The sequence below is a fragment of the Peromyscus leucopus genome, chromosome 9 (assembly GCF_004664715.2).
Source record: "Peromyscus leucopus breed LL Stock chromosome 9, UCI_PerLeu_2.1, whole genome shotgun sequence".
NCBI lineage: Eukaryota > Metazoa > Chordata > Mammalia > Rodentia > Cricetidae > Peromyscus > Peromyscus leucopus.
In genome coordinates this window covers 89,956,854-89,979,667 of record NC_051070.1, presented here as the reverse complement: position 1 = coordinate 89,979,667, position 22,814 = coordinate 89,956,854, and the positions used below count along the sequence as shown (strand labels likewise).

At 42.8% G+C, this 22,814-nt stretch overlaps 1 protein-coding gene across 12 annotated transcripts in view; it reads left to right on the top strand.

Annotated features, from left to right (window-relative positions):
- Nucleotides 1-22,814, top strand: part of LOC114700784 (calcium-dependent secretion activator 1) — a 178,584-nt gene that overhangs the window by 91,759 nt on the left and 64,011 nt on the right. For all 12 annotated transcript variants that reach the window (XM_028880565.2, XM_028880570.2, XM_028880569.2 and 9 more), the window contains 5 exons: nt 591-740; nt 4,083-4,238; nt 8,331-8,478; nt 16,272-16,346; nt 17,231-17,314. In XM_028880565.2, the coding sequence (XP_028736398.1) occupies nt 591-740; nt 4,083-4,238; nt 8,331-8,478; nt 16,272-16,346; nt 17,231-17,314 (613 nt within the window). The remainder of the gene's footprint in view (nt 1-590; nt 741-4,082; nt 4,239-8,330; nt 8,479-16,271; nt 16,347-17,230; nt 17,315-22,814) is intronic.

Below are 22,814 nucleotides of genomic sequence, written 5' to 3'. Positions count from 1 at the left end.
TTCATGTATGTTTTGTGTAGAGCAGTGAGTGTACCTATTACCTTACATTGTGGTCATTCCTTTCTGATGAGTGCATCCCTCTCCTCTGGGACATACAACGAATTATCAGTTCTATTCACTCTACCACACTATAGACTGAACACCAGAACCTAGTCAATAACATTGTACCCTTTGCCCTCTCCCCTCCCTCACCATTCTATTAGTTCAATTGCCTCATGGCACCCCAATTCCAGCCATGGCCAGAATCCCACAAATATCAAGTTCTTATTATATGACAAATTCTAGACTCTTTGACAGTGGGCTTGAAAAGAGAAGCGTTCTCTCAGAGACTTTTCAGTCATGTGATCACTGTACACAGGGGCTCCATCAGTGTCCGCACTTTTAAGTTGCCCATTAACTTTATCGTTGCTCTCTGGATACTGAGTCACATCCCAGCTTCTCGTCTGTAACCTGCTTCCCAAAGTGTGTTGCTCATGTCTTCACCATTGTCTTCTGTGACTGAGCCAGTTTATTTACAGCTGTTGTGTGCTTCTGCCACATCTGCATTGTCACTGTGATGGTATTTTTCTTTCTGTCTGTTTCTTCCACAGGAGTTTAACCAGTAACCTACCCAATGTGAACCTACCCAATGTGAACCTACCCAAAGTTCCAGTTAACCTTCCAGTTAACATCCCTCTAGGCATCCCACAAATGCCTACTTTTTCGGCACCGTCATGGATGGCTGCTATATATGATGCTGAGTGTGTATTCAGTTCACATTAGATCTCATTTAAATTTAAGTGATCTTGGCATGGATATGTATTGCTTATTTCTATACATCCTATATAACAGAGATGGAGATGGGTAATTAGACATATTTTGCTGATCATGCAGAGACAATATTGTTTATTTCTGGCATTCATCGTCTTTGTAAGACATTTGCTATATATATGCACTAAAGATGTGTCTAACGCCCACTGAACACTTGAGGACTATGTTTTACTTCCTGAATTATTTTGCTAGAGGATTTCTATCCCCATTTTCAGTTCAGGGACCATTACTTTAGTAATTATTCATCCTCAAATATTCTATGAAAATTATTGGATGAGCTGACCAGCCATCTCTAATCTGATCCAAGTCTATGAAAGAAACCTGCCTACCTAGGAACTAGGTTTTGAGTTTTATTTCATAATAAAACATTTTCACAAAGCTGATTAAGCCATAAAGCATATTTCTGGTGCCAGGAAATATCAGGATATCATAACGGTATGTTCAGAGCTCAATGAAAATTTATGAATGGACCTGCCAGACTAGGTAAATTGCATGTGTAGAAACTTCCCAAAGTCAAAGTATAGTACAAAATTTTGAGGTCTAGGTAGCAAGGAGGTTTCTGACGTTGAGAATGCGAGATTCAAGACACACACGGTTCAGTTTTGGCGGTAGTGTTTCTGCATTCTCAGTACAGAGTCATTCTTTGCTTCCTTCACATGAGTATCAGGGATGTGGGAGGAGGTGTTTCTGCCTGGAACTGATGCCACTTCTTCAAAGTGAGCAGTTTGAAGGACATGGGGATTGAGTGGACATTTCTTCCCACTTAGGCAATCAATCCTCTCTCCATTTTCCTTAGCAAAAAGAAGATCCAGCACCCCTCAGTTCTACCTCAAGGAAATGAAATGAGAACCATGTGGGTGATTTAATAAGTGAAATAAGGTTTACCAGTTCTCCACCTTCCTTTGATCCTTCGCTTTGACCACAGCTAATTATAGGCCAGATAAGCTTTTCCTTGGAAGAATAAATTGGCACATTTTCAAAGGGAAGTGTTATTATCAAAGGAATAAAAAATGATCTGAAACTGGCTGTGATGTTTTTAAATCTTGGACTCCCATCCATCAAGGTGGCCCTCGGCACTTTCAGATTCACAGTTAACCCAGGGAGAGAACAGGACATTAAAATGACTTCTCAACCTGGTGCCCCCAAAGCTACCTACTGTTTTAAAAAGGACAGTCACTCACAAGCCCACTGTGAAATCATGAGGCCAATGTGTCTGATTCTCTACTAGAGACAAATTCAACCCTCCAAATTTTTCATAGTTGAGAAAAATTTTTCCTAACAAAAATACATCATATTCATGCTAAGATGACATTATTACAAGTTCAATTAGATAGTGTCTGTTTATTAGATTAGATAGTGTATGTTTAAAATTAAAGCAAAAAAGCTGAGAGCTTCTCTTAGCTTGTCCCATGCATGTTCTGTGATACTGTTTTTGAAAAGATATGAATCAAGACATTGTAATGAAGCAGATAATAGTCTCCATTCCATTAATTAAGGCATGGGTGGGAACACATTTTGGTAACTGCTCAGCAATCAAAATAATCTTTGTGCTATTGCCTTAACATTAACAGTTTATCTTAAAAATAAAAAGAAAATATTCTTTTCCTCATGTCAAAACTTAATAATAAGCTCTTCAAAGAGAAAAATGCTACAAGAATTTTTTGAAACTCTGAAACCAGATGGGTGTCAAAATGTTGTTGTAATAAATACCAATTATTGCATTCATATGTACTTAATGATTTAAAACATAAACCATGCAGTTCCAAAACGGGGCTTAGACTAGACAAAGTTGGGGTTTCTTGCTTCCCACGCACGGGGTAGGGTAGGGGAGGCTGAACTTTCATGGAGAGATATGCATCCCCACGTTTAAATGAAGCTCGCCGCAGCATCTGAAAAGAAGGCGTGGATCCTCAGTCACCCACCAGGAAATGCCTGATTCAATATCTTTTCATGATTCCAGTTCTTCCTTTGCCGCCTTTCATTTTAAGGACGTGTCTCCATGTTACCTGCTCCCTCGTGTCAGATACGTCTGCGTACTGACCTCAGACTGGTCTGCTCTAACAGCGCTGCCCTGTCGGTGCAGGCCGCAGGCTCTGGCTCCCCGGCATGTTGGGGTTTGCCCCCCACCCCGCAGTAGCTGTGGTTGCATCTACGCCCTAGCTGTATTTCTCTCTGGAGCATTAACTCAATGCAGCTGGCATCTGTCACAATAGAAACACCCACTCTCATCTGTTTCTATAGACGATGTCAGAACAAGTGGTAATGCATGGTGTGTTGGACATTTTATAAATTACTGTGTTAGCATTAGTGGTATGCGAGGAGGGGGGTAGGGGGCTGGCCACCCCTCAGAGTTCCAAATGGGGTGATTACAAAAGAGAAAGCCAGCCAGAGAAGGGCAAGAGAGGAAGAGGTGGAACGTTTTCCATGCACAGGCCTTCCATGGATGTTCCAGGTAAACGTCTCTTGGATGTCGTCATACAAAAAGGAATCAAGTCCCATTTCCCTGGATCTGTAGAGGACTGGGCAATATGGCACAATGGGAAAAGAGCTCAGGTTTTGAGCCCTGAAGTTTCGCAGAGATTCCCCTGTCCACTCACCTTGTCTGTCCCAACTCCCCTCATCCTGGGCCTATGTAACGGGCTGGTCTATGAAAATTGGAATGTTAGCCACTGGACAGGACTTTGGGATTCAAGGGATCCAAGTGTCCCTGTCTCTATCTGAAGTCTCCTCAGCCTTTTCCAGCTCTTCAAGAGAGAAAGCAGGTCCTCGCTCACCACTTTGTTAGCACTGTCCTTTTGAAACCAAAGTCTTGTGCCATTTCCAAGAGGCCTCCACTCTGGAGGAGAACTGGGGAAATGCATGAAGCCCTGGATCTTAATAACTGCATGTTGTCATGTAGTTATTATCCATGGAGACTTACTTCTCCCCCTGGTTCATAGCCTTCGTCTGAATCATCACATATGCTAATGTGGTTATTAAAAGAAGGCTGATTTTTACCATACGCTATCCTCCTACTTATAAGGAGACAACAACCTCTTCAGACATCTCGCTGGTCTGGAGCAATTGGCTGAGCAAAGCGAACTGAGTCCTGTATGGTAAAACTCAAATTCTGCCAGTGGAGACTGCCCCCCTCCACCGCCAACTTGCGTTGTTTCGTATGTGGAAGCCACTGTTTGCCTAAAGCCTTCCAGCCCCCAGCTGTCTCTGTGTTAGTTTCTCTCAAGCCCAAGACCACTGAATGACTCGAGATTTCTAATTTCTTATCCTGCCAGTAATGGATCAGGTACATCAGAAGATTTGTTCTGGAAACTCGATGCCCTGCAGACTTTCATCCGTGACCTACACTGGCCTGAGGAAGAGTTTGGAAAACACTTAGAACAGCGGCTGAAACTGATGGCAAGTGACATGATTGAGTCCTGCGTCAAGCGGTAAGAACCAGGGAGTGGAGAGATCCAGTCCTCCTTCCATTGTCCACTGACTCTGCAAAGACCAGAGGGCCCCTGTCAATGGGCTGTGATATGGAACGTTTCAGAGGTGATTGCTTATCCAAGTCAGCTCCAATACAGACAGGCATGCTGACGCATGCTTGTAACCCAAGCACTAAAAGGCAGAGGCAGGGGTTGCTGTAAGTTCAAGACCAGTCAGGGCTACATAGTGAGACCCTGTCTCAAAATATCAACAACAATGATCTTTAAAGGTCAGCAGGAATGGTTAGCTGCCCACCTTGAATTTCTGCTAACCAGTTCTTTATCCATACCAGACACAAAACTATTTGGCCACCAATTTGCCCTGTTACTGGTTCCACAAGGAAAAAAACTCACATCCATTCTTGCTCACCTCTAGATCCCTAACATCTAACACTGTCTCTTACAAAATAGCTACATGATAAATATTTATAAATACATAGGCATGGAGAATGAACAATTAGGAAGAGGGGAAAATGTTTAATTTTAGAACCATTGTGTATGGGATCTAGGTCATTGAATTCCCAACAAAAACTAATCCTCAATTCTTCTGTCCATATGCATGGAGGGCCTAGTGTGTGCCAATTGTTAGTTTTCTTGCCCACATTCTAACCAGGAGTCAGCATGAAGGCATGAGACACAAACATGTCCTTTGGCTTCCCCCAGGCTTCCCCCTTTTGCCACTAGAGCTTACAGTGTTGGGGTAGAAAGTGGATCACTGTGCTTATAGTTCTCAAGTGGATTATTCTAAGAAGGTAGTGAGAAGAGAGTAAGGATGGTCTTCATCTATCCAGCAAGATGCTCTGACCTGCTCTCAGAGACCCGGTCCAGTGCTGAGTCCTTGAAATACAATGGAGAAGGAAAGAGCCTTTCTTCCCCTCATGGGGTATCTATATCCACATGTCAAACCAGTGTGATTCACTTCTGTGTTTGATATCATTACCACCTTCCCTATCCCCAAACACACATCCAAGTTTCTTTTCTAGTTTATAAGTGTCCTTTTAGTTTTCCTTATTCAAAAAGAGAAAGGGAAAGAAAAAATAAAATGAAGGAAGGAAAGAGGAAAGGCAAGAAGGAAGGAAAGAGGTAAGGAAGGAAAGAAGGAAGGAAGAAAAGGAGGGAGGAAGAAGGAAGCCACAAGCAATCATGGCTTCCCATGCCTCCAGATGTTCTATACTTTAGTTGGTGAATGAGTTGTAAGTGATGGCAGCTGGGCCTGCCTAACAGTGTTCTGAGTCCAGCCTTGCTACCCTGCATCAAAACTGACACCTCAAAAAGGCAGATGAACAGCACTGTTGCAGGTAGGTGACTGGAACTCATAGTGAACTAGGGAAAGAGCCATGAGCTTTGGAGACACTGGACAGGTGTTTGTATTTCTGGAAATTTTAAGTCTGAGAAATCCAGACAGTGGATTTTGTTCTTTTCTGCCCAGTTGTAGAACCAAAGACAGGCTTGGTTTTCAACTAAATGGTCAAAAAGTTTCCAGTTTTGAATTCTGTAATCTCATAACAGTCTATAATAATTTTAGGGAAAGCAGTGGTTGTCCAATGACCAAAATCTCTTTACAGGGTAACTCTTTAAGGCCATCTGTCTGTCTTTTCCTCTGTCTCCAGAGGAGCGAGAGTGAAGCAGAATTAAGAATTAGGACCTGGCCTCTCTTGATCTGTGTCCCCACCGATGTAGATAATGTACTTACATCCTTCATGTAATCCAGTCTACTGGACAGGGGGTAAAATGAGAGACACTTAGAAGACATAAAGAGAACATATGAGAACGGTGAATGTGGTTTACCCCTCACCACATTATAATCATTATTATGTTCAGTCATAGAAAGAAGATGAGTCACTCAGAGGCAGGGAATGGACCGGAATCCCTGGACACTCCTTATCCTCCCAGAACACAGTAGCTAAGAAGCCTCTTATTGTCGGGACTTGAATCACTCGCTGTACATGTATGGGCAGCCCTGACCTCTAGAATTTTCTGATGTTCCTTTCAGTCAAGGCTCTAAAACTAAGCACAAACACGGGTGGAAATATCCCAACTCCAGCTACAGAGGGTAGGGCATAGAGAGGCCCTTAGACATTTTAAGGCATATAATATATATTAGAAGAGCCTAGAGCTGTTGATTACTTCTTCGGAACAGACTAAATAACCTTTGTCCTAGAACCATATACCAGGCACAGTGGGTCATGGCTTTAGGTATGCAGTGCTTATAATATGGTACTCCTCAGGACTAAGCATCTGAGACAGTTTGTACACTTCCCTGACAGTGACAGTGTCTCTGGTCTATATCAGGTCTGTAATAGGTGCAAAGCAAGGCAATCTTGCTCTGCCCTCAAGGAGTCAATTGGGTCTCCATTCCTGGGTTTGGGGACCCCTAGAGCCCTCTAAGCCATATTCATTTTCTGCCTCTGCCTTCCTCTTTTCACAGGCCTGCACTCCACAGGCTAGGAACAGTTCTGTGAAAAGAAATGTGAAAAGGGAAGACACTTGCTTCATTGGAAAGGAACAAGTTAGCATTTCCATTTCTCAGATTGGGCCGGAACTAGCGCATAAGCCTCAGAAGATCAGCCCAGGGCCCAGTCCAACTCAGTACCCAGCAGGCCTCCTTTTCACAGAGCTAGAAAATGATATATTTTCAGCAGAGCTTAAAATGATCATCATGATTAGAAAGCTACTTCAGTGCACTGAGTCTTTAGAAGCCAAGATACATTTATCTTTAACATGATCATATAATCTATAGGGGTGTTTTGGGGGTGTTTTTTTTCCTTAGGAACTGGGCTTCCAACCTTAGAAATTATACTTGGCTTCCCTGCATGCACCCAGGGTGTGTTAGCAAGCTGGCATCCTTTCCCGAGCTAACTAGCTGTGTGGTCCTCCTATACACCAATAGAAAAGTGCTACCAATTCCTCTTAAGGCAACGCCATCCTGGTGGCTGCATGAGCTCTGGAAGGTGACAATGGACAATGTAGAGCAGCAATAGACACATTAGATGAAAGGAACTTTAATGAAGCCACTTTACTGACCAGGTGCTTTCTCAAAGGATATGTGAGGATGTGACCCACTTCTCTGGAACCTTTTTCAATAGAGCTGGTCCCCCTTTGCAAGAGCAGTGCCAAGGACAAGATCTCACACCCGTGCTGAGAACTGCCTACACTGGGCTAGCTTTTCCTGTGAGGGCTTAGCAGGTTTCTGGTATCATAAGTTGACCCATGTCAACATTATGTTACAAAAAAAAGTTACAATAGATGTAGGCAATTCCTGAGTTCATATATATGAAGTTTCTATAACACAGTTGCATGCCAAGGACATTATTACATTTTAATTATAAAAAAAAAAGAATATCTACTTATTGGAAAAGATAACACTGGTAATGAAAACAAAACAAAACAAAGCAAACCAAAAAGCCATTCTGTGAGTTCCCCCAAAGACAGTAACTTTTAATCTCATCCCTCTTCCAAAGTGAAGCCAATTTCAATGGTTTGATATATTTTCTTCTAATGATTCTTTAGCAAGCACAATCTACTTTTTAGTTTTCAAACAATATTAAAATAGTTGGAATGCAAAAAGAGATTTTCAGTCTCTTTCAAAACCAAAAGAAAAAACAATAAGGGTCATTTAAGATCTCCCTCCACGCTGAGGTTTGGGGCTGAGAAACCTGCCTTCTTGTGTTTTGTTTTTCAGGGAAGGGATTCGAGGTAGGCACTTGCCAATGTGAGAGAAGCTGCATATGTTATAATGCTATAATAGAGCTTTTTTAATTCATTTATTCTCCTGCAATTAGGGTTCTCCATACCATGTAATCTATAGATAGAAATATACCAAGCTACAGGTGTTCTCTGCACTGCTGAGAAAGGACGGGCGTGCATGGCCATCCACATAAATAAGCCCTCCTTAGCTGGGGATGTCATTTGAAGAAGGACTTGTGTGAAGTCATTGTGGATTGAAACTGATTACAGCCTTCAATTTTCTTTTTCACTAACCTCTCAGAACATGTCTACTCTTGTCTCACCATCTGAATGCTGAATTGGTCTTTCCCTACTTTGTTTTAATAGAACCAGGATTGCATTTGAAGTTAAGCTGCAAAAAACCAGTCGATCAACAGATTTTCGAGTCCCACAGTCAATATGCACCATGTTTAATGTTATGGTTGATGCCAAAGCTCAATCAACAAAACTTTGCAGCATGGAAATGGGCCAAGAGGTAAAAAAAAAAAAAAAAAAAAAAAAAAGACTTTCCCCCTCTCCTCTCTGTTGATAATGTAGAAGAAAATGTCACAAACGCCTTCCTTCTACAAAGTCTGCTAGGTTCAGAAATGCTCTCAGCATCTGCAGATGAAGCTGTGGATAAGTGTTCAGCATCCATCAAGTCAATTTCCAAGGCGTGTGCTGATGAGCATGTTGGTCACTTGGAAGGATTCTTGGAAGGACTCAGTGGTTCATTTAAGCTGGGGGATGTTTGGTGACCTTATTCATAGGCCATTACCTGCAGCAGATGTGGGAGTGTGTGAATGCTCATCACTTCCTGTGTGTAGTATCTTAGCCCTTGACTATCTGGACAGCAGGAGGGCTCTACCTCGCATCAAGCCACTCCCAAGCTATTCCAATAGGTTCTGTGGGTCCAAATCAACTTGCAGGCTTTCAATTTTCCCTAGAATGAAGTGACCGTGAATCTTCCCTGACCAGAAGTTTATTCCTTTGTAGAGATTCTGATTCTAAAGTCAGATTTAAAATGTGAAGGGGAAGGAAGCAGCAACTTGGACTTGATTAAAGACGATCATGATCATTTTTCTCCAATGGCCTCAAGCCAGCTCGATATTCATATACCAATTTAGAATTAATTCAGTAACATTTCTGGCAACTCTATGCTGTTGCCAATTGGCATAAATTGCTCCTAAATCAGATCTTTCAATACCAGCCTTACATGCTCAGAATTTTTACTAAATTATATTTGCTCCTTATCCGTTCTTTATTTTCTCCTTCGGCACCTTCCATTTTATATGTGGGTTGGTGGTATTCTCTTCTGGCAAGATGTCCTCAGTCTTGTTTCCCCGACAAGTCAGCTGCCTTAGCCACCCTTGCTAGCTTGTGCTCTAGTTGATTGCTTTCAAGCCTCCCTGTGGAGTTAAGTTCTAGGCATGGAGTCAATACAGGGCCCTGAGTTCTCATCCCCAAGCCACATTGCCACATGAGTCAGAACAGTGGTTCCACAAAGCCATTGGTATCACCTTTCCAGAATGCTCATCATATAGTATTTCAACTTGTCTGGGGTATTGTAACAGAATTAAAACTTCTAGTGGACAATTCTTGAGGAATGACATCCAAGACGTCCTCTGGCATCTCCCACACAAGTACATACCCATACCTGCACCAGCATACAGATACAAATATGAGCATATATGTACCACACATAAATGTACCTGCACACACATTTTTATGCACATGTGTACCAATGCAGAAAAAAAAAAAGCACACAGGAATTTAAGCTTCTGTCACAGTCTCTGATGATGCTGGCACTGGTGGTCGTCCTAGAGCTGCATTTTGGCAAGCAATGTTCCAAGGCTCTCAGTTATCTGAAAATGAGCCAGGGAGAAGGGTTGGAATAATTGGAGGGGAGACCTGGGTTGCCAGTCCCTTGGATAAGTGTCTTGAATTGTGCTGCAAAGTGGACTTGGATAATGCTGGCAGCCTCTGTGAGCCTCAGTTTCCCGATCTGTAAAATGATATCACTGTTCTACGTTTATGCAGCCTAATTTAGCTGCAGAATCAGTTCTTCATTCTTTATCCAGAAGCCTAGCACATAAAACATAAAAATAGAGTTGATCAGGATGGGGGGGGCTGGAGCCCCAGCTGGTGGTTTCCTTCCCACCTCAGCACCTCTTCACACCACCACTTGCCTACGCTTCCCTGGAGGATTCTAAAACCCATGGGTTTCACAGAGCCCACTTTGCAAATCTCACTGAGGGTTCTCAAAATCATCGAGTCTCTCCAAGTTACTAAAGATTCTTGAGCTTATAATTTCTGGATCGGTGTCAGTCTGGAACCTCTCTCCCCTTAAATCTTCCTCTGCTTGTGCTCTGGCCGCTGGTGCTGCATTTTAAATCCTCAAGGTGCAAATCGCATGCATATAGGAGTCACTCTTCAAAAGTACACACTTCTACAGTTGGATTGTGTTCACAAAGCCTGGCAGTTATCACAGTCAGTTATATGACATGCTCGTGGTCCTAAAAAGAAACCAACCATGCATCAATAGCCAATATTTTGTCTGTATTCCCAGTTCTAGGTTATCATCAACCTGTATCCTGCAGGTATACCTGTTTCTGTTCTGGGGTTTCGTATAAATAGAACCAAGCAATTGGTGGGCTGTATATGTCTAGCTTCCTTCACTTAGTGTAATGCTTTCAAGATCCATGCATGTTGTAGCATGTATGGTCTTTCTATTTGTAGCTGAATAACATTCCAGGAGATACATATACCTTTACCCAATTTTCTAGCTAGGTTATTTGGATTCTTTATGTATTCTGCTCATATATGTACATGATTTGCCTCTCTTCCATTCTGTTTCCTTTTTAAATATCTTCTCTATGATAGCATGGTGCCCTTCAGAGCAAGAACAAAAAGAAAGCAAGGGATTTTTTTTTTCTTTTACGATTAGAGACCAGTTTGTAAATTTCTTCTCAGAGCTTTTGAGATAGACATCATGTCTGAGATTCACAAGAATGACCCCCTTTCTCATAGACAAGAACTGACACCATAGGACTGACCTCTCTGTGTCCTTAGGAGGTCCTCAATCCCTTCTTCCAGATTGGCTTGCCAATAGCCTTGTGAAGATGCCGTACTCCTTGGTCAGATGGCTAAGCCAGCCATGTCACTGTGACCTCAATGCTGGAGACCTGGGGATAATTGTGAGAATGGGGAAAGCTTGTCCAAACTCCATTGGGAAGCTGGTGAAAGCCATAGATCCATTTCCTAGGAAATAAATATTTACAAATGGTATTCTCATAATTTCTGGGGGCCTGTAGAGTTTCTTAATCCAAACCATAAGTCCTTGTTGAACTTATGATTCTTATGAACAAATGATGTGATGTAAGTTCACACCTACCCCAATGGACTCCAGCTCTTATGTTCACCATAAATCATTTCTGGGTGAAACCAGAATGATCTTGGCTTAACTTTGGAGTCTGGTTTTCTAAAAGACAAAGAATTCCAATGATTAAATAACTGGATCCTATGATGCTTCATCTTATTTATCAAGCTGTGTGCTCTTAAGCAAGTCACTTATGCCTGTTTGTTGAGTGACATGTAAGAAACAGTATGTAATACACAGACTTTTGACAGTGGAGATGCAGTCCCCGAACTTCTGGGTAAGATCAAAGAGTTGTAACACTTTGAGGCTTAACAGCAGAGTCTTATTTATTCTGGGCATAGAATTTAATGAAATAGAAAAGACTGTATTTTTTCCAATACAGCTCAACACTTTTTAAATGAAAATAATTACTGAAGTTTGTACATGTATTTCCCAGAAATAATACATACACACCCAAATAAATACCTATATTAAGGACTCATCTAACACTGCATTCTAATCATTTGTTCTCCTAAGTACATCTGTTCCCAAATCATGTTAGAAAGACCTATCAGAATTTTCTTTTAAGTATGATGAGCTAGCAGCACCTAAGTGACCAGCTTGTGGTCACTCCTTATGTAGCATAAAATGGTCAGGATAAAACCACATGTAATTAAATTGCTTCTCAGAAGCCTGGCATGGTGGCTATGGCCTGGAGCAGAACTGCAGTGGGAAGTCACACGAAATGGTCCATAGTTCACAGAATGATAGGATTCATCCCTAAAGTAAAACTGGCTTTAACGGGGCCTGAGTAAGGATGGCTAGAAAGACTCTAGAACTGAGATAAGAATGCTTGGAGACGACTGGACTTCCATTTTCATGTGGTGTGTACTTTGGAATATCAACCATTATGCCTGTTTTACAGATCTAGTTTCTAATTCTGACCACACCTGGACCCCACCTCCCTCAGCCTGTTTCGGACTAAGCACTAGTGAGGGGATGCAGTCTCCAGTTTGACAGTCACTTCCTGAATCTCATCTAAAGGCAGCTGTTGAGACATTTGTTCACCATACTTTTCCATCTTAAATATTTATTTTTTCATTAAAATTTGTGAAGTACCAATAGAGAGGAAATTGTGTATTAAATAGTTTCTCACTTGGCCTAGTGTGTTTTCATCTCATTTCCAAGGTCAGATGGTCTTAACAGAAAGATAACATACACACAATCTGTTCCATGACAAGGCAAAATGTGCAGCGCAGGAAGTCAAGTGGGATGCTTTTCACGTAGCAATCCTGGATTTACAGTGACTTAGCCATCAGATGCAAAAGTGAACTTCCCTCTCTTCACCACCAAAGAGAGATGGTTCTCTTAGTTACTACCACCATGATTCAGAGCATGGGTCAAGTGAACCCAAGAAGGCCACAGAGAGAACTGGAAGATGCAAAACCTGCTAGGCTGCAGGTGGAGTGGAGTAGAGGCAGTGTACAAAGGGCTGCATGGCACGAGCTGGCCGGGACGATGGGGACGAGAAGTTCCTATGTACGTGCACCCACTCCGTGAGGCTTCCCATTCACACAGAACAATAAATCACCCCAGAAAGAGCAAAGAGTGGTGTTGGGGGCGGGGGACTCATTATTGTTCTAGAAAAGCAAGTTAGTCAAATAAGTTACCTATGGCAGGAAAATCTGGCAAGAAAGAGGTGTGTGGATTTTGTTATTACCTGAATAGCAATGAGGAATTCTTTAATATTTATCTCTCAGTGACATGATTCACAGAGGCAGTATTAAGGCATGATTGCCATACAGTGTGTAGAGCTGAAGTGTGTTTAAAGAAATGTGCACAGCCATATAGCTACATGCTGATGGGTCTTAATGAGCCTCCTGGGGCAGTAGTGATTGGACCATGTAGAAATTCCCTTTCTTTCCTTCCTTCCTCCTTTCTTTTTTTCTTCCTTCCTTCCTTTACTTGTTTTTTTTTTTTTTTTTTTAAGTCAAAGTCTTACTCTGTAGCCCAGGCTGGCCTCAAATTCATAACAATCCTCTTGCCTTAGCTATCTCCCACCAAATGCTAGGATTATAGACATGAGCCGTTAGAGTGGCTCCACATACTTTCTAAACTGTATGTTCATGTATTATGTCAGTACTTGGGTAGGTCTATGTCAGTTTTACATTCAGAGTGTAGTTCTGGTTCCACTGTGGTGATAAGAAAACAAAGTGGCAGAGATCCCAAACTAAAGTTAATCCTGGAACAAAGAGGCAACATAACCATATTAAAACTCTCTAAGTGAGGGACTAGCTCAGTCCATGGGGGTGGCTGTGCAAGCCCGTGGACCTGAGTCCAGTCCTCATTACCCACATGAAAAGTCAGGCATGGTGGTATATGTCCAGACCAATAAAAGACCTGTAGACAGCTCCTGAGAAATGACAGCCAGGTAGTCCTCTGGCCTCCACAAGCAAATGTGCAAGTGTACACACACACACACACACACACACACACACACACGCACGCACGCACGCACGCACGCACGCACGCACACGCACACGCACACACACTGGAAAAGATGTTTATTATAACAGGAAGATCATAATACTTATATACACTGAAAGGGAGAGATAGTAGGACTACATATAAATTAGTATGTGAAGGTATATCATACCTCAATAAGCTATGGTGTCTCGACCTTGTTTCTGCATGGAAGGGCACGTTCCTCATTAACCCCTTAGATACAAGGCACACACCTTAACCTGAGTTAGGATACAGAGAATGCTTTCCATCTGCTTTTACCACTTCCATCAAGGTTGTTAAGAAGCCCCTCGTGCACTGTTTCATCTTGTACTAACTTTCACACAGCCAACTCTTCTGGCTAAGCATAATGTCCTAATTAACTTAATAAATGTGACTCATTTACATCAATCCAAAGAAAATCTAGTAGAACAAGTCAGTCACATGACAACAGAAAGTGAGGATATGATTCTGGGTCTTATTTCAATGCCTAAAAATGAATTTGGAATACTGTCAATATTCCCATATTCTTTTGCTTTAACATCCTTCTTTGTGTCTCTAGTACAGAGTCCTATGGATTCTGTTTCTTGTTTTTTAAGCTTTGGGTTTATGCTATTTACAAGCAAATCTTTCTTGAATCTAGCAGTGTGGCCAACAAGGGTTCTGAGTCATCAGGACAGAACACCATGCACCATTTGCTTTTTTTCTCCTGAATGCAATCTACTGAAAGGAGGCAGAGGATGCCTCTGTGATGGCTTTGTTCCTTCTCTACCCTTTGTGGCTACTTGAGGAACTGAACACATGATAGTATTTGAATTGCAACTACAGTTGGTAAAATGTTTTCACATCTAGATACTCACTAGATCTTCAAAATAGCTCTATGAATCTGGGAGCCTCGGTGCCAGAAAGGGGCTCGGACACTGAATTCTTAAGCACTATAACTAAAACAGACCAACCAAGCAGCTTTTGTGTTAAGTTTTGCTTTGTTCTTTATTGTTATATAGTTATACCCATTATGGATACATCTGATGTCTTGATATGTGGAAATCTATAGAGACACATAGAATAGTCAAGTTAAGGTACTTAATATGTCTACTTCTTTAAACAGGGCTTGGGGCTTGGGGGAGAGAACCATCATGTGTCTCTTGGTTGTTTTAAAACATGGAGTTAAAACATATTCACTGAGGAGCCCCTTGTGGAAATCAGCAGTCTATATTGTCTTTTCCCATTCTGGGCCCAGGTCATAATGCTATCACCTGTTGAAGGTTTGCAGATAAGGAAACTGAGCTCAACGTGGAGGCAGTATGGCTTCTGCCCTCATGTTGGGACATTATCCAGGTCTTCCACGTCCTCTCATCTCCTTGCTCCTGTTCAATCATCCTGCTTGCCAGCAACCAGAGGATTGCAGCACATCCTATGTCTTATTTCTGTGTTTTCATAGCTTTGTGATGCTTTATTTAATTTTCATTTTCTCGTGTGTCCTTTTGTCCTGATTTTTATTTGCACTGTTCCTTTTTCTTTTTTATTCCTAATTAATCATCCTTCTGAAAGTTTGCTAAAGAGTGGGTAAGTGCATTTTCCTTTCCAAATAACAATGTTTTGTATTATTGTTTTTTGTGTTACGGAAATACAAAATAATTCAAATGGATACTAAAATGTTCTAATAAATGTCAAGGAGCTGGCATATAATAATTTGTGTTGAAATTGCTTTTCCTTTTCCCCTGGCATTTACAGCAGATTTTTGTTTGTGTGGGGGTTTGTTTTCACATTACTATTTAAATTTAATCGACAGCACCAGTTTGAAAAAATTTGGAAAAACTTAGCTACAGTCTCAGCAGAAGGTCTAGCCTGGGTCTGCTTTTTGCTAAACAGAAAGAAAAGGAAGAAAGTGTTGTTTGTCACAGTGGCTCAGAAAGAGACACTTTACTTGGACTCTGGGTCAGAACTGATATGCTCTGAGGCCCAAAGTACCTGACAGGTTTTTGCAAAATCAGTGTCTTAGTCAAATTCTCTTTAGAGGCATCCCCCAAATTGTTGAGGTTGCATCCCCCAGCAATTTCCCAGAAATACCATTTCCCTCCCCAATATACTAGATTACTATTGAATCAAGCTTTGTGAAATCTGGTTCAACACACTGCCAGGCCATTAAGCCAGCCAAGTGTGCTGTTATGTGTATGTGTCCACACACGTCAAAAGCATCTGAAGCCTTAGACGAGGAACAATGAGCTTGTGATTTTTTTTAAGCGCTTTGGGTCTCTTGCCATCAAAGACCAGAAGTCAGAATCATACAGCTGCTTCTAGGACTGTGGAAACAAACTGAGTCTGCAAGCCAGGCTTTTTTTTATAGATTGTATGGTCTAAAACCCATGGGCGCATGCAGTGCTGTCAACCACCCGACATGCTAATATGTGTCTTTCTGTCTTCTTTAGCATCAATACCATTCAAAAATAGATGAACTAATTGAAGAAACCGTTAAGGAAATGATCACACTCTTGGTGGCAAAGGTAACCTTCAGCGGCGGTGAAAGGGGGCATTGTGAATGTTGCTTTGTTGTGTCTACATTTCCATTAAAATGTAACACGTTAAAAAGTTGAGCTGGATACTCACATCTCTCAACAAACAAGATTGTACATCACCCAGCCCCGGCTTGCAAGGATTTTCTGATGTTCGTGAGCTGTGTGAAGATCAATTGATAAAGCGACATATGTTAACTTAATAAGAATGTGTCCCCAAACGTCACACTAGGTTATGAAGGAAACGTTTGTTTTGTTTCTCAGCACTGACAAAGTTAGATTTTGAAATACATAAAGTGAAACGGTAATAAGGAATTCTGCCATCCCGAAAACCCCTTTCCTCTCTAGTTTCACATGCAGTGAGAGTCATAATAAAACAGAAAAGTCAGATAAAGCTATTTCAGTCACCCTCATGAATTATAGAATTTTAACTAAGTAATGCTGAATGGGAAGACATTTATATTTGCCAGTGCTAAACTTCTGTTTCCCCCAAATTACTGATAAAATACAAATAAAAATAGATTGGATTAAATGTAGTGCTAATATGTAATGTAAAGACTGCTTTGCGCAGTTTGGGATTTGAAAAGTGCATTTAATATTATCGCATGCTATATGCAACTCAATAATATTTTGTCACTTTGCACTTCTGTAACACTCCGTATTTGCAATCACATAATAATGAAGAGAAAGCCGGATAAGTCAAATATTGCCATGCAACGGCAGTCTTTTCCTTTCTCCGAAGTGAGAGTTAAAAAATGGAATGCAGAAACGAGCAGGGGGCTGAGTTTTAGCCTCTAGGTGGCTGGGACATGTTATTCTTTCTTGTAAACAATTATAATTTGAAATAATATTTTTTCTTTTTGCTATTTTACTAGTTTGTAACTATTTTGGAAGGTGTCCTGGCGAAGTTATCCAGATATGATGAGGGGACTTTGTTTTCTTCTTTTCTGTCATTTACGGTAAGTAAAGAGCATCCTGATTTCCTGGTTGTTGTTTTGGTTCAGTTGTGGTTCTGCTTGTGTGATAAGTAATATGTGGTTTTGTTTGGGGTGGCAGTGTGTGTTAATTACATTCAAGCATGAATGTAACATATTAACACTGGAGAAGAGGCAGGGCATCCTGTTAGGGCATGGAAACTGTTGGTTCCACGTCATGTGTCAATGCACAGTATGCACACATAGCCTGCCTTCCCCCCACTTGGCTATGACAGGAATGCAGTGAGGGCCACCATTTTTCACCAATAAATATTTTTGGGATTGTATATGGTGACCTTCAGGTCAGCTGGAACTCAAATGCCTTTTTTATAGTCCTTACTCTACTAGTTACATTTTTCTTAATTGAGTTAGTTGCTCACATTTCAAGTCCAGGAGACCTCATAGAGAATGGAGGCTGCATTTCCAAGTGGATCTGTCCAGTACACAGGCCCAGTCTATGGGAGTTGAAATAGGGAGTCTCTACAGACTGGATGTGCTGGCAGCCCGTGCAATTCCTCTGAACAAGAAGTTCTCCTCGTCTGCCTGCCTGGGCTCAGGAGCTGTTTGTGTTTATATCCTCCGGAGATGCTGATATATCCTTTCCAAATTCTTTGAGGCTCCAGTTCTACACTAAAATTAGGTAAGACCGAGGCCAAAGTTTAAGTAGATGGACAAGCAGGAGGCAGCAGATTTCTGTAGATAAGTAATCAGAGAAGGTCATTGATTCTGCTTCCCTCTAAGTTCCTGCAAAGTGGGTACAGTAATGGTGCATGGGTTCTAAGCTGAAACAACAGAAGTTAGGGGCCTTTGTCTGTAATGATCTCCCAAGTGAGCATCAAATGCCAGGAAAGGCCCAGAGCATCATCTTAGGTACAACTCTTCATCTTTGGAGTCCCACAGAACTGAACTCCCTTCAGCATACTGACCAACTGTGTGAGTCTGAATAGGTCTTTGAGCCTGGGTTTCCTCACTTGTAAGGATATGGGAGGTGGATAATATCTCCCATAATGCCATAGTATGAGATGAAAGCATCATGGTCTTAGCTTATTTTAGGTAAGACTTGATAAATGGCATTGATTACTAATAACAAGTAATGAATATGATTATGATAAGTTACAATCATACATGCACACAACTTATTTCCAGACATGTCCTAAAAATGAGTAAATAAACAAATATATCCTATTTTGGTCTTTCATCTGTCCATAGTTTCCTCTTGCTAGGAACAAAAACAAATGTTGACTGATGACATTTCAAACAGTTACTAGATGGTATCCATCTATCAATATACCCAGCTTGTTTTGATGTGTAACTGTGACCTTCCCAAATATAAAGATGAATTAATCCAAGAGCATGCCCTAGAGTTCTTTAGTTCTTCAGACCTAGAAATCATTGTCAAGGGTGGATGGGGAAAGGGACAATGAAACATTGCATGCAATTTCACTCTGCAAATATATCCATAATGTGTCATATCTGCAAAGAAACCTACCAAGCCCACTCCTTTGACAAAGAAAGAAACCAAGACCCAGAGAGGGGGAGTCCTTTGTTTGAGGTCACATAGCAATATGTAGAGTGGGGACAAGAAGCCAACCCCCTGCCAGTTTCCCACCGCTGAGTGGCTTCTGGAGCGAGTGGGATTCCACTGGCAAATGCCTGGCGCTGGAAGGCAGATGGGCTCATGAGTGGGAAGGACTCACAAGAAGGATTCAGGGCACATGAGTTGGAAATAGAAGAGAAGAGGACTCACTACTCACTGCAACTGTGGGGATGATGAGGAATGGGGTGGAGGTAAGTGCAATATTTCTGCAAACTTCTAATGCCCGGAGAGAGAAGACATTGGCATGAAGACTTCATTTTGAGCCAATGTTTTCACCGCAGTGTGCTTGAACCCATGACCCAGGGAGGCCCCTTTGCTCTTTATTGCTTCTACGTTTGCCCCAGCCAAGACCCTTCTCTAACATGAGCTTTCCAAAAGATTTGTTAGCAGCTGGCTCAGGAGCCGCCAGAGGAAGATTTCAGGATCCTGGGAATCCCCTGAGAAAGTGAGAAACCCAGACCAAAGTGTCCCATGATGACTTTGCAGCTGCATTTCCCATCCTCTCATCTTTCCTAAGACATTTTGCAGCCTAGAGGCATGCCCAGCAAAGACACTGCCATACAGAACATTCCAGACCTGCTGAGCCTGGAACTTCCCTCCTTGGTGACGCTCCTCCCACGTGCTTGGCCACCCCAGGGCCACAGGCACCCACTTCGCATTTGCAGCCTGTGTTCTCGTTGCCTGCCAGGACTCCAGTATTAGAGAGGGGGAGCGGAATACTCAGAGGTGGCGAGAATATCTCCACACATGGATTCTGAGTTCCTGCCCAAACTGCAGAGGGCCTTTGAAGGATGCTGGCAGCCCAGTGGTGCTAACTTCTCAGGAATGGAATAGAGGTGAAAGGGTGGGGGCAGTGCTGGGGGGTGAGTGAGATGTGTGGGGAACAAGCGCAGGAAGCAGCTGTGTGTGTTCCAGGACCCAGGACAGAGGTGTGGAGCCCGTGCAGTCAGTCTGGTGTGCCTTCCTTTAATTCTGCTCCTGTTTTCTCATCCCATTCTGTGAGCGTTACTGTGCACTTACCACGTCCCCACCTCAGCAGGACTGCCAAAGATGAGCCATGTGCTCGGCCCCCCAGAAAGCTGACGCTTATCGACAAATATGCCACCCTGTCCCCCCTCTTTCTCCTGCTGAGCGCCTCCTTTCCTGGGTGGGCTTGATTTTGTGGTCCAAGCCAGACATTTTGGAAAACGTCTGCAGTGGCGCAGAGCAGGCAGGAATATTTATTTCTCATCTCCATCTGCATTGCTTCCTCTCTTGGAGAGGAGCTGGGGGAGGAGGGCGGATGAGATGTGGCTTCCTCGTGCCAGCCCAAGAGGCGCCCAAGCACACCCTCCTCTCCTCCCTCAGGGGCCTCAGCAGCAGTAGCAGCCTGGGATTGAGGGAGGCAGGCGCCTCTCGAACTTTTCAAAGATCAGCCCAGTTGGAAGATATAGTTAGCAACTATCCACCCATTTCCCTTGCCTGCAAGATGTGCTTTTATGGCAGATGACTGTTTGGAAAGGTCTCTGGCTTGTGGGTAGCTTCACGCTGTTCTTTTAGGAGGCCAAAAGGCAGGGCAAGCAGGTACCCAGGTCCTTCTCCCTGATCGTTCAAATCCTTTACTCACTCATTAGTTTACCAGCCTGTCTTTACAGAGTACCTATATGCCCAATCTTGAGCTAGGTGCTGGGGTCCCAGCAGTGCTCCAAAAGATGCTTTCTGCCCTTTAGGAGCTTACATTTATTGACGGAGCCCGGCAATAGGAAAGGAATGAATGATCGAGTGGGAGAAAGCATTGCCTAAGACACAAACGGAGAAAAGAGGAAAGTGGGGAAGATATTATTTCAACCAGGACCATCACACAAGATCCATCTTGGGAAAGCCATAAGTAGAAATTTCAGGAGCCAGCTGTGGACAGAGAGGAAGTGAAGGGAATATTTCAGAGAGAGCAGTAGGCTACAAAGCAATGAAACAAGAGACATTTCTGCAGCATGTGTTACAATAAACATGAAGGCAGTGTGGGGCAGAGCAGCTAGGTTTTGGAGGTGAAGACTGAGTTGGAGAGGTCAAAGGGCAGAGGTCCAGGAACTGTGATGTGATGTGTTGTGCACAGGAGCTTAAGCAAGACAAGTGATTCCCAAGCTTCAGTGGGGTTCAGAAAGAAAGACAACTCCAAACAGATAAACCTAGGCAAGGAATCTCAGTACTGCCCCTTAGCACAGAGCTGGGTGACCCAGAGCAATGCCCCATACCCTCCCCTTTAATTGCCTTTGCTGTGGTAGATAAATTCAGATGTCTAAAATAAGTACTGGAGCATAACTCCTGTTCCTTAAGTACTCACTGAGTGCCTGGCAAGACTAAGTGCTTTGAATATGTTTCTGGGACTCTCAGAGTGATTCCATTCTCCCAATGCCCTTTAAAAAAGCGTTGGAACTAAGACTCAGAGAGGTTGAGCACCCACCCCAGCTCCACCTGAGCATTCCTGCCACTAAGTTCCACAGCCTTCACAGTGGGGTGAAGACAGACATAGGGTGGTCTAACTCCAGCCCACACCCAAAGGACATCAGATCCTCCAAGGCACCTGGATTTCAGCCAGCTACAGTCCTTCCAAACACATCCATCCCATCTACTTAAAGAACGCACAGAAGCATTCTTGAAACAGGGCGAAAAAAGCCCATTCAAGGCTGCCAAGAACCTAAGCCCTACTGTGTGTCCAGCCTTCCAGGTCTCTAATTGCTCACATCAGCTGTTTTTCTTGTCAGGATTAAAGTTGTTTTTCAACTTGAGAGTGAAACAAAGGTTGTGGGAAAGCTGCAATCAGTTCCCGTGAGCCACAGTGGCAGCCTTTGTGCAGAGCACCTTGAGACAATCTGCCACTTTGATAATGACCAGAAATGGAGCAAAGAATGAACCTCTGTTCAGAGGGAACTGTGCTCACGAGGCAGCTGGGGGTTTAGACTAGGGTGAGATTGCATAGCAGTTTGCTAATGTTTTCTCGGTGTTTCAGTTTCTTTAGCTTGAGAAACCACCCAGGATAGGAGAGGTCACTGTACGATGTGGGCTGGTGATAGGTGACACAGATTCCTCCATTGTGGAAGGCTAACAGCATCAAGTTATCAACTGCTGGATTCTCGTGAGTCAGACCAGTTGGCTAATACAGCAAGTGGCATGTCCTGCCTCAGATGTGCCACAGCCATGAGTGTCAGGACTGACTTACTGACACTGAAACTGCGTGTTCTCCATGCCTTTTCTCCCTTTATCCTCACAGCCAGGCTGTGCTATAGGCTCAGTTCTCATTCACATGTGGCCCACTGAGTAATTCTCCAAAAGTCATGTGAATAAGTTACTTTTTTTATTTTGGCCAGAATAATTGCCTAGATGTATAGAACCCATTAATGATATCATCTGGTGATGCTTCTAGGACCCACCCACTGTTACTTTATTCTTAAGTGAGAGAAATAACTATTTGGGTGGCTGAAGAGATAGCTCAGTGGTTAAGGAATGGCACTTGCTACACAGCCTTGAGGATACGAGTTCAGATCCCAGCATCCATGTAGCAAGCCCGGTGTGGGTTGGGGCAGAAACAGGAGTGTGATGAGCCACAAGAATATGTTATAAGGAGCCCAGCTGTGTATTAAAGCTATACCTTGACTAGGCCAAGGGTCAGTCAAGTGGGAAGCCATTTAGCATGGACTATTGGTGTTACACAGCTTAATATTCACCTGTGCCTTGTTATGAATTTCTTGTGCTCACAATTACCACAGAATGTGTGCAAACTTCCTGCTCAGGCCAGTACTTCGATAAGGTTAAGTAGGCAAAGCCAAGCAGGCGTAGATGCTTAGTTTTGTTTCTTGTGCAAATGAGCCTCAGACCATCCCCTTGCCTTGAGGCCTAGTGGCTCTCCAGAGC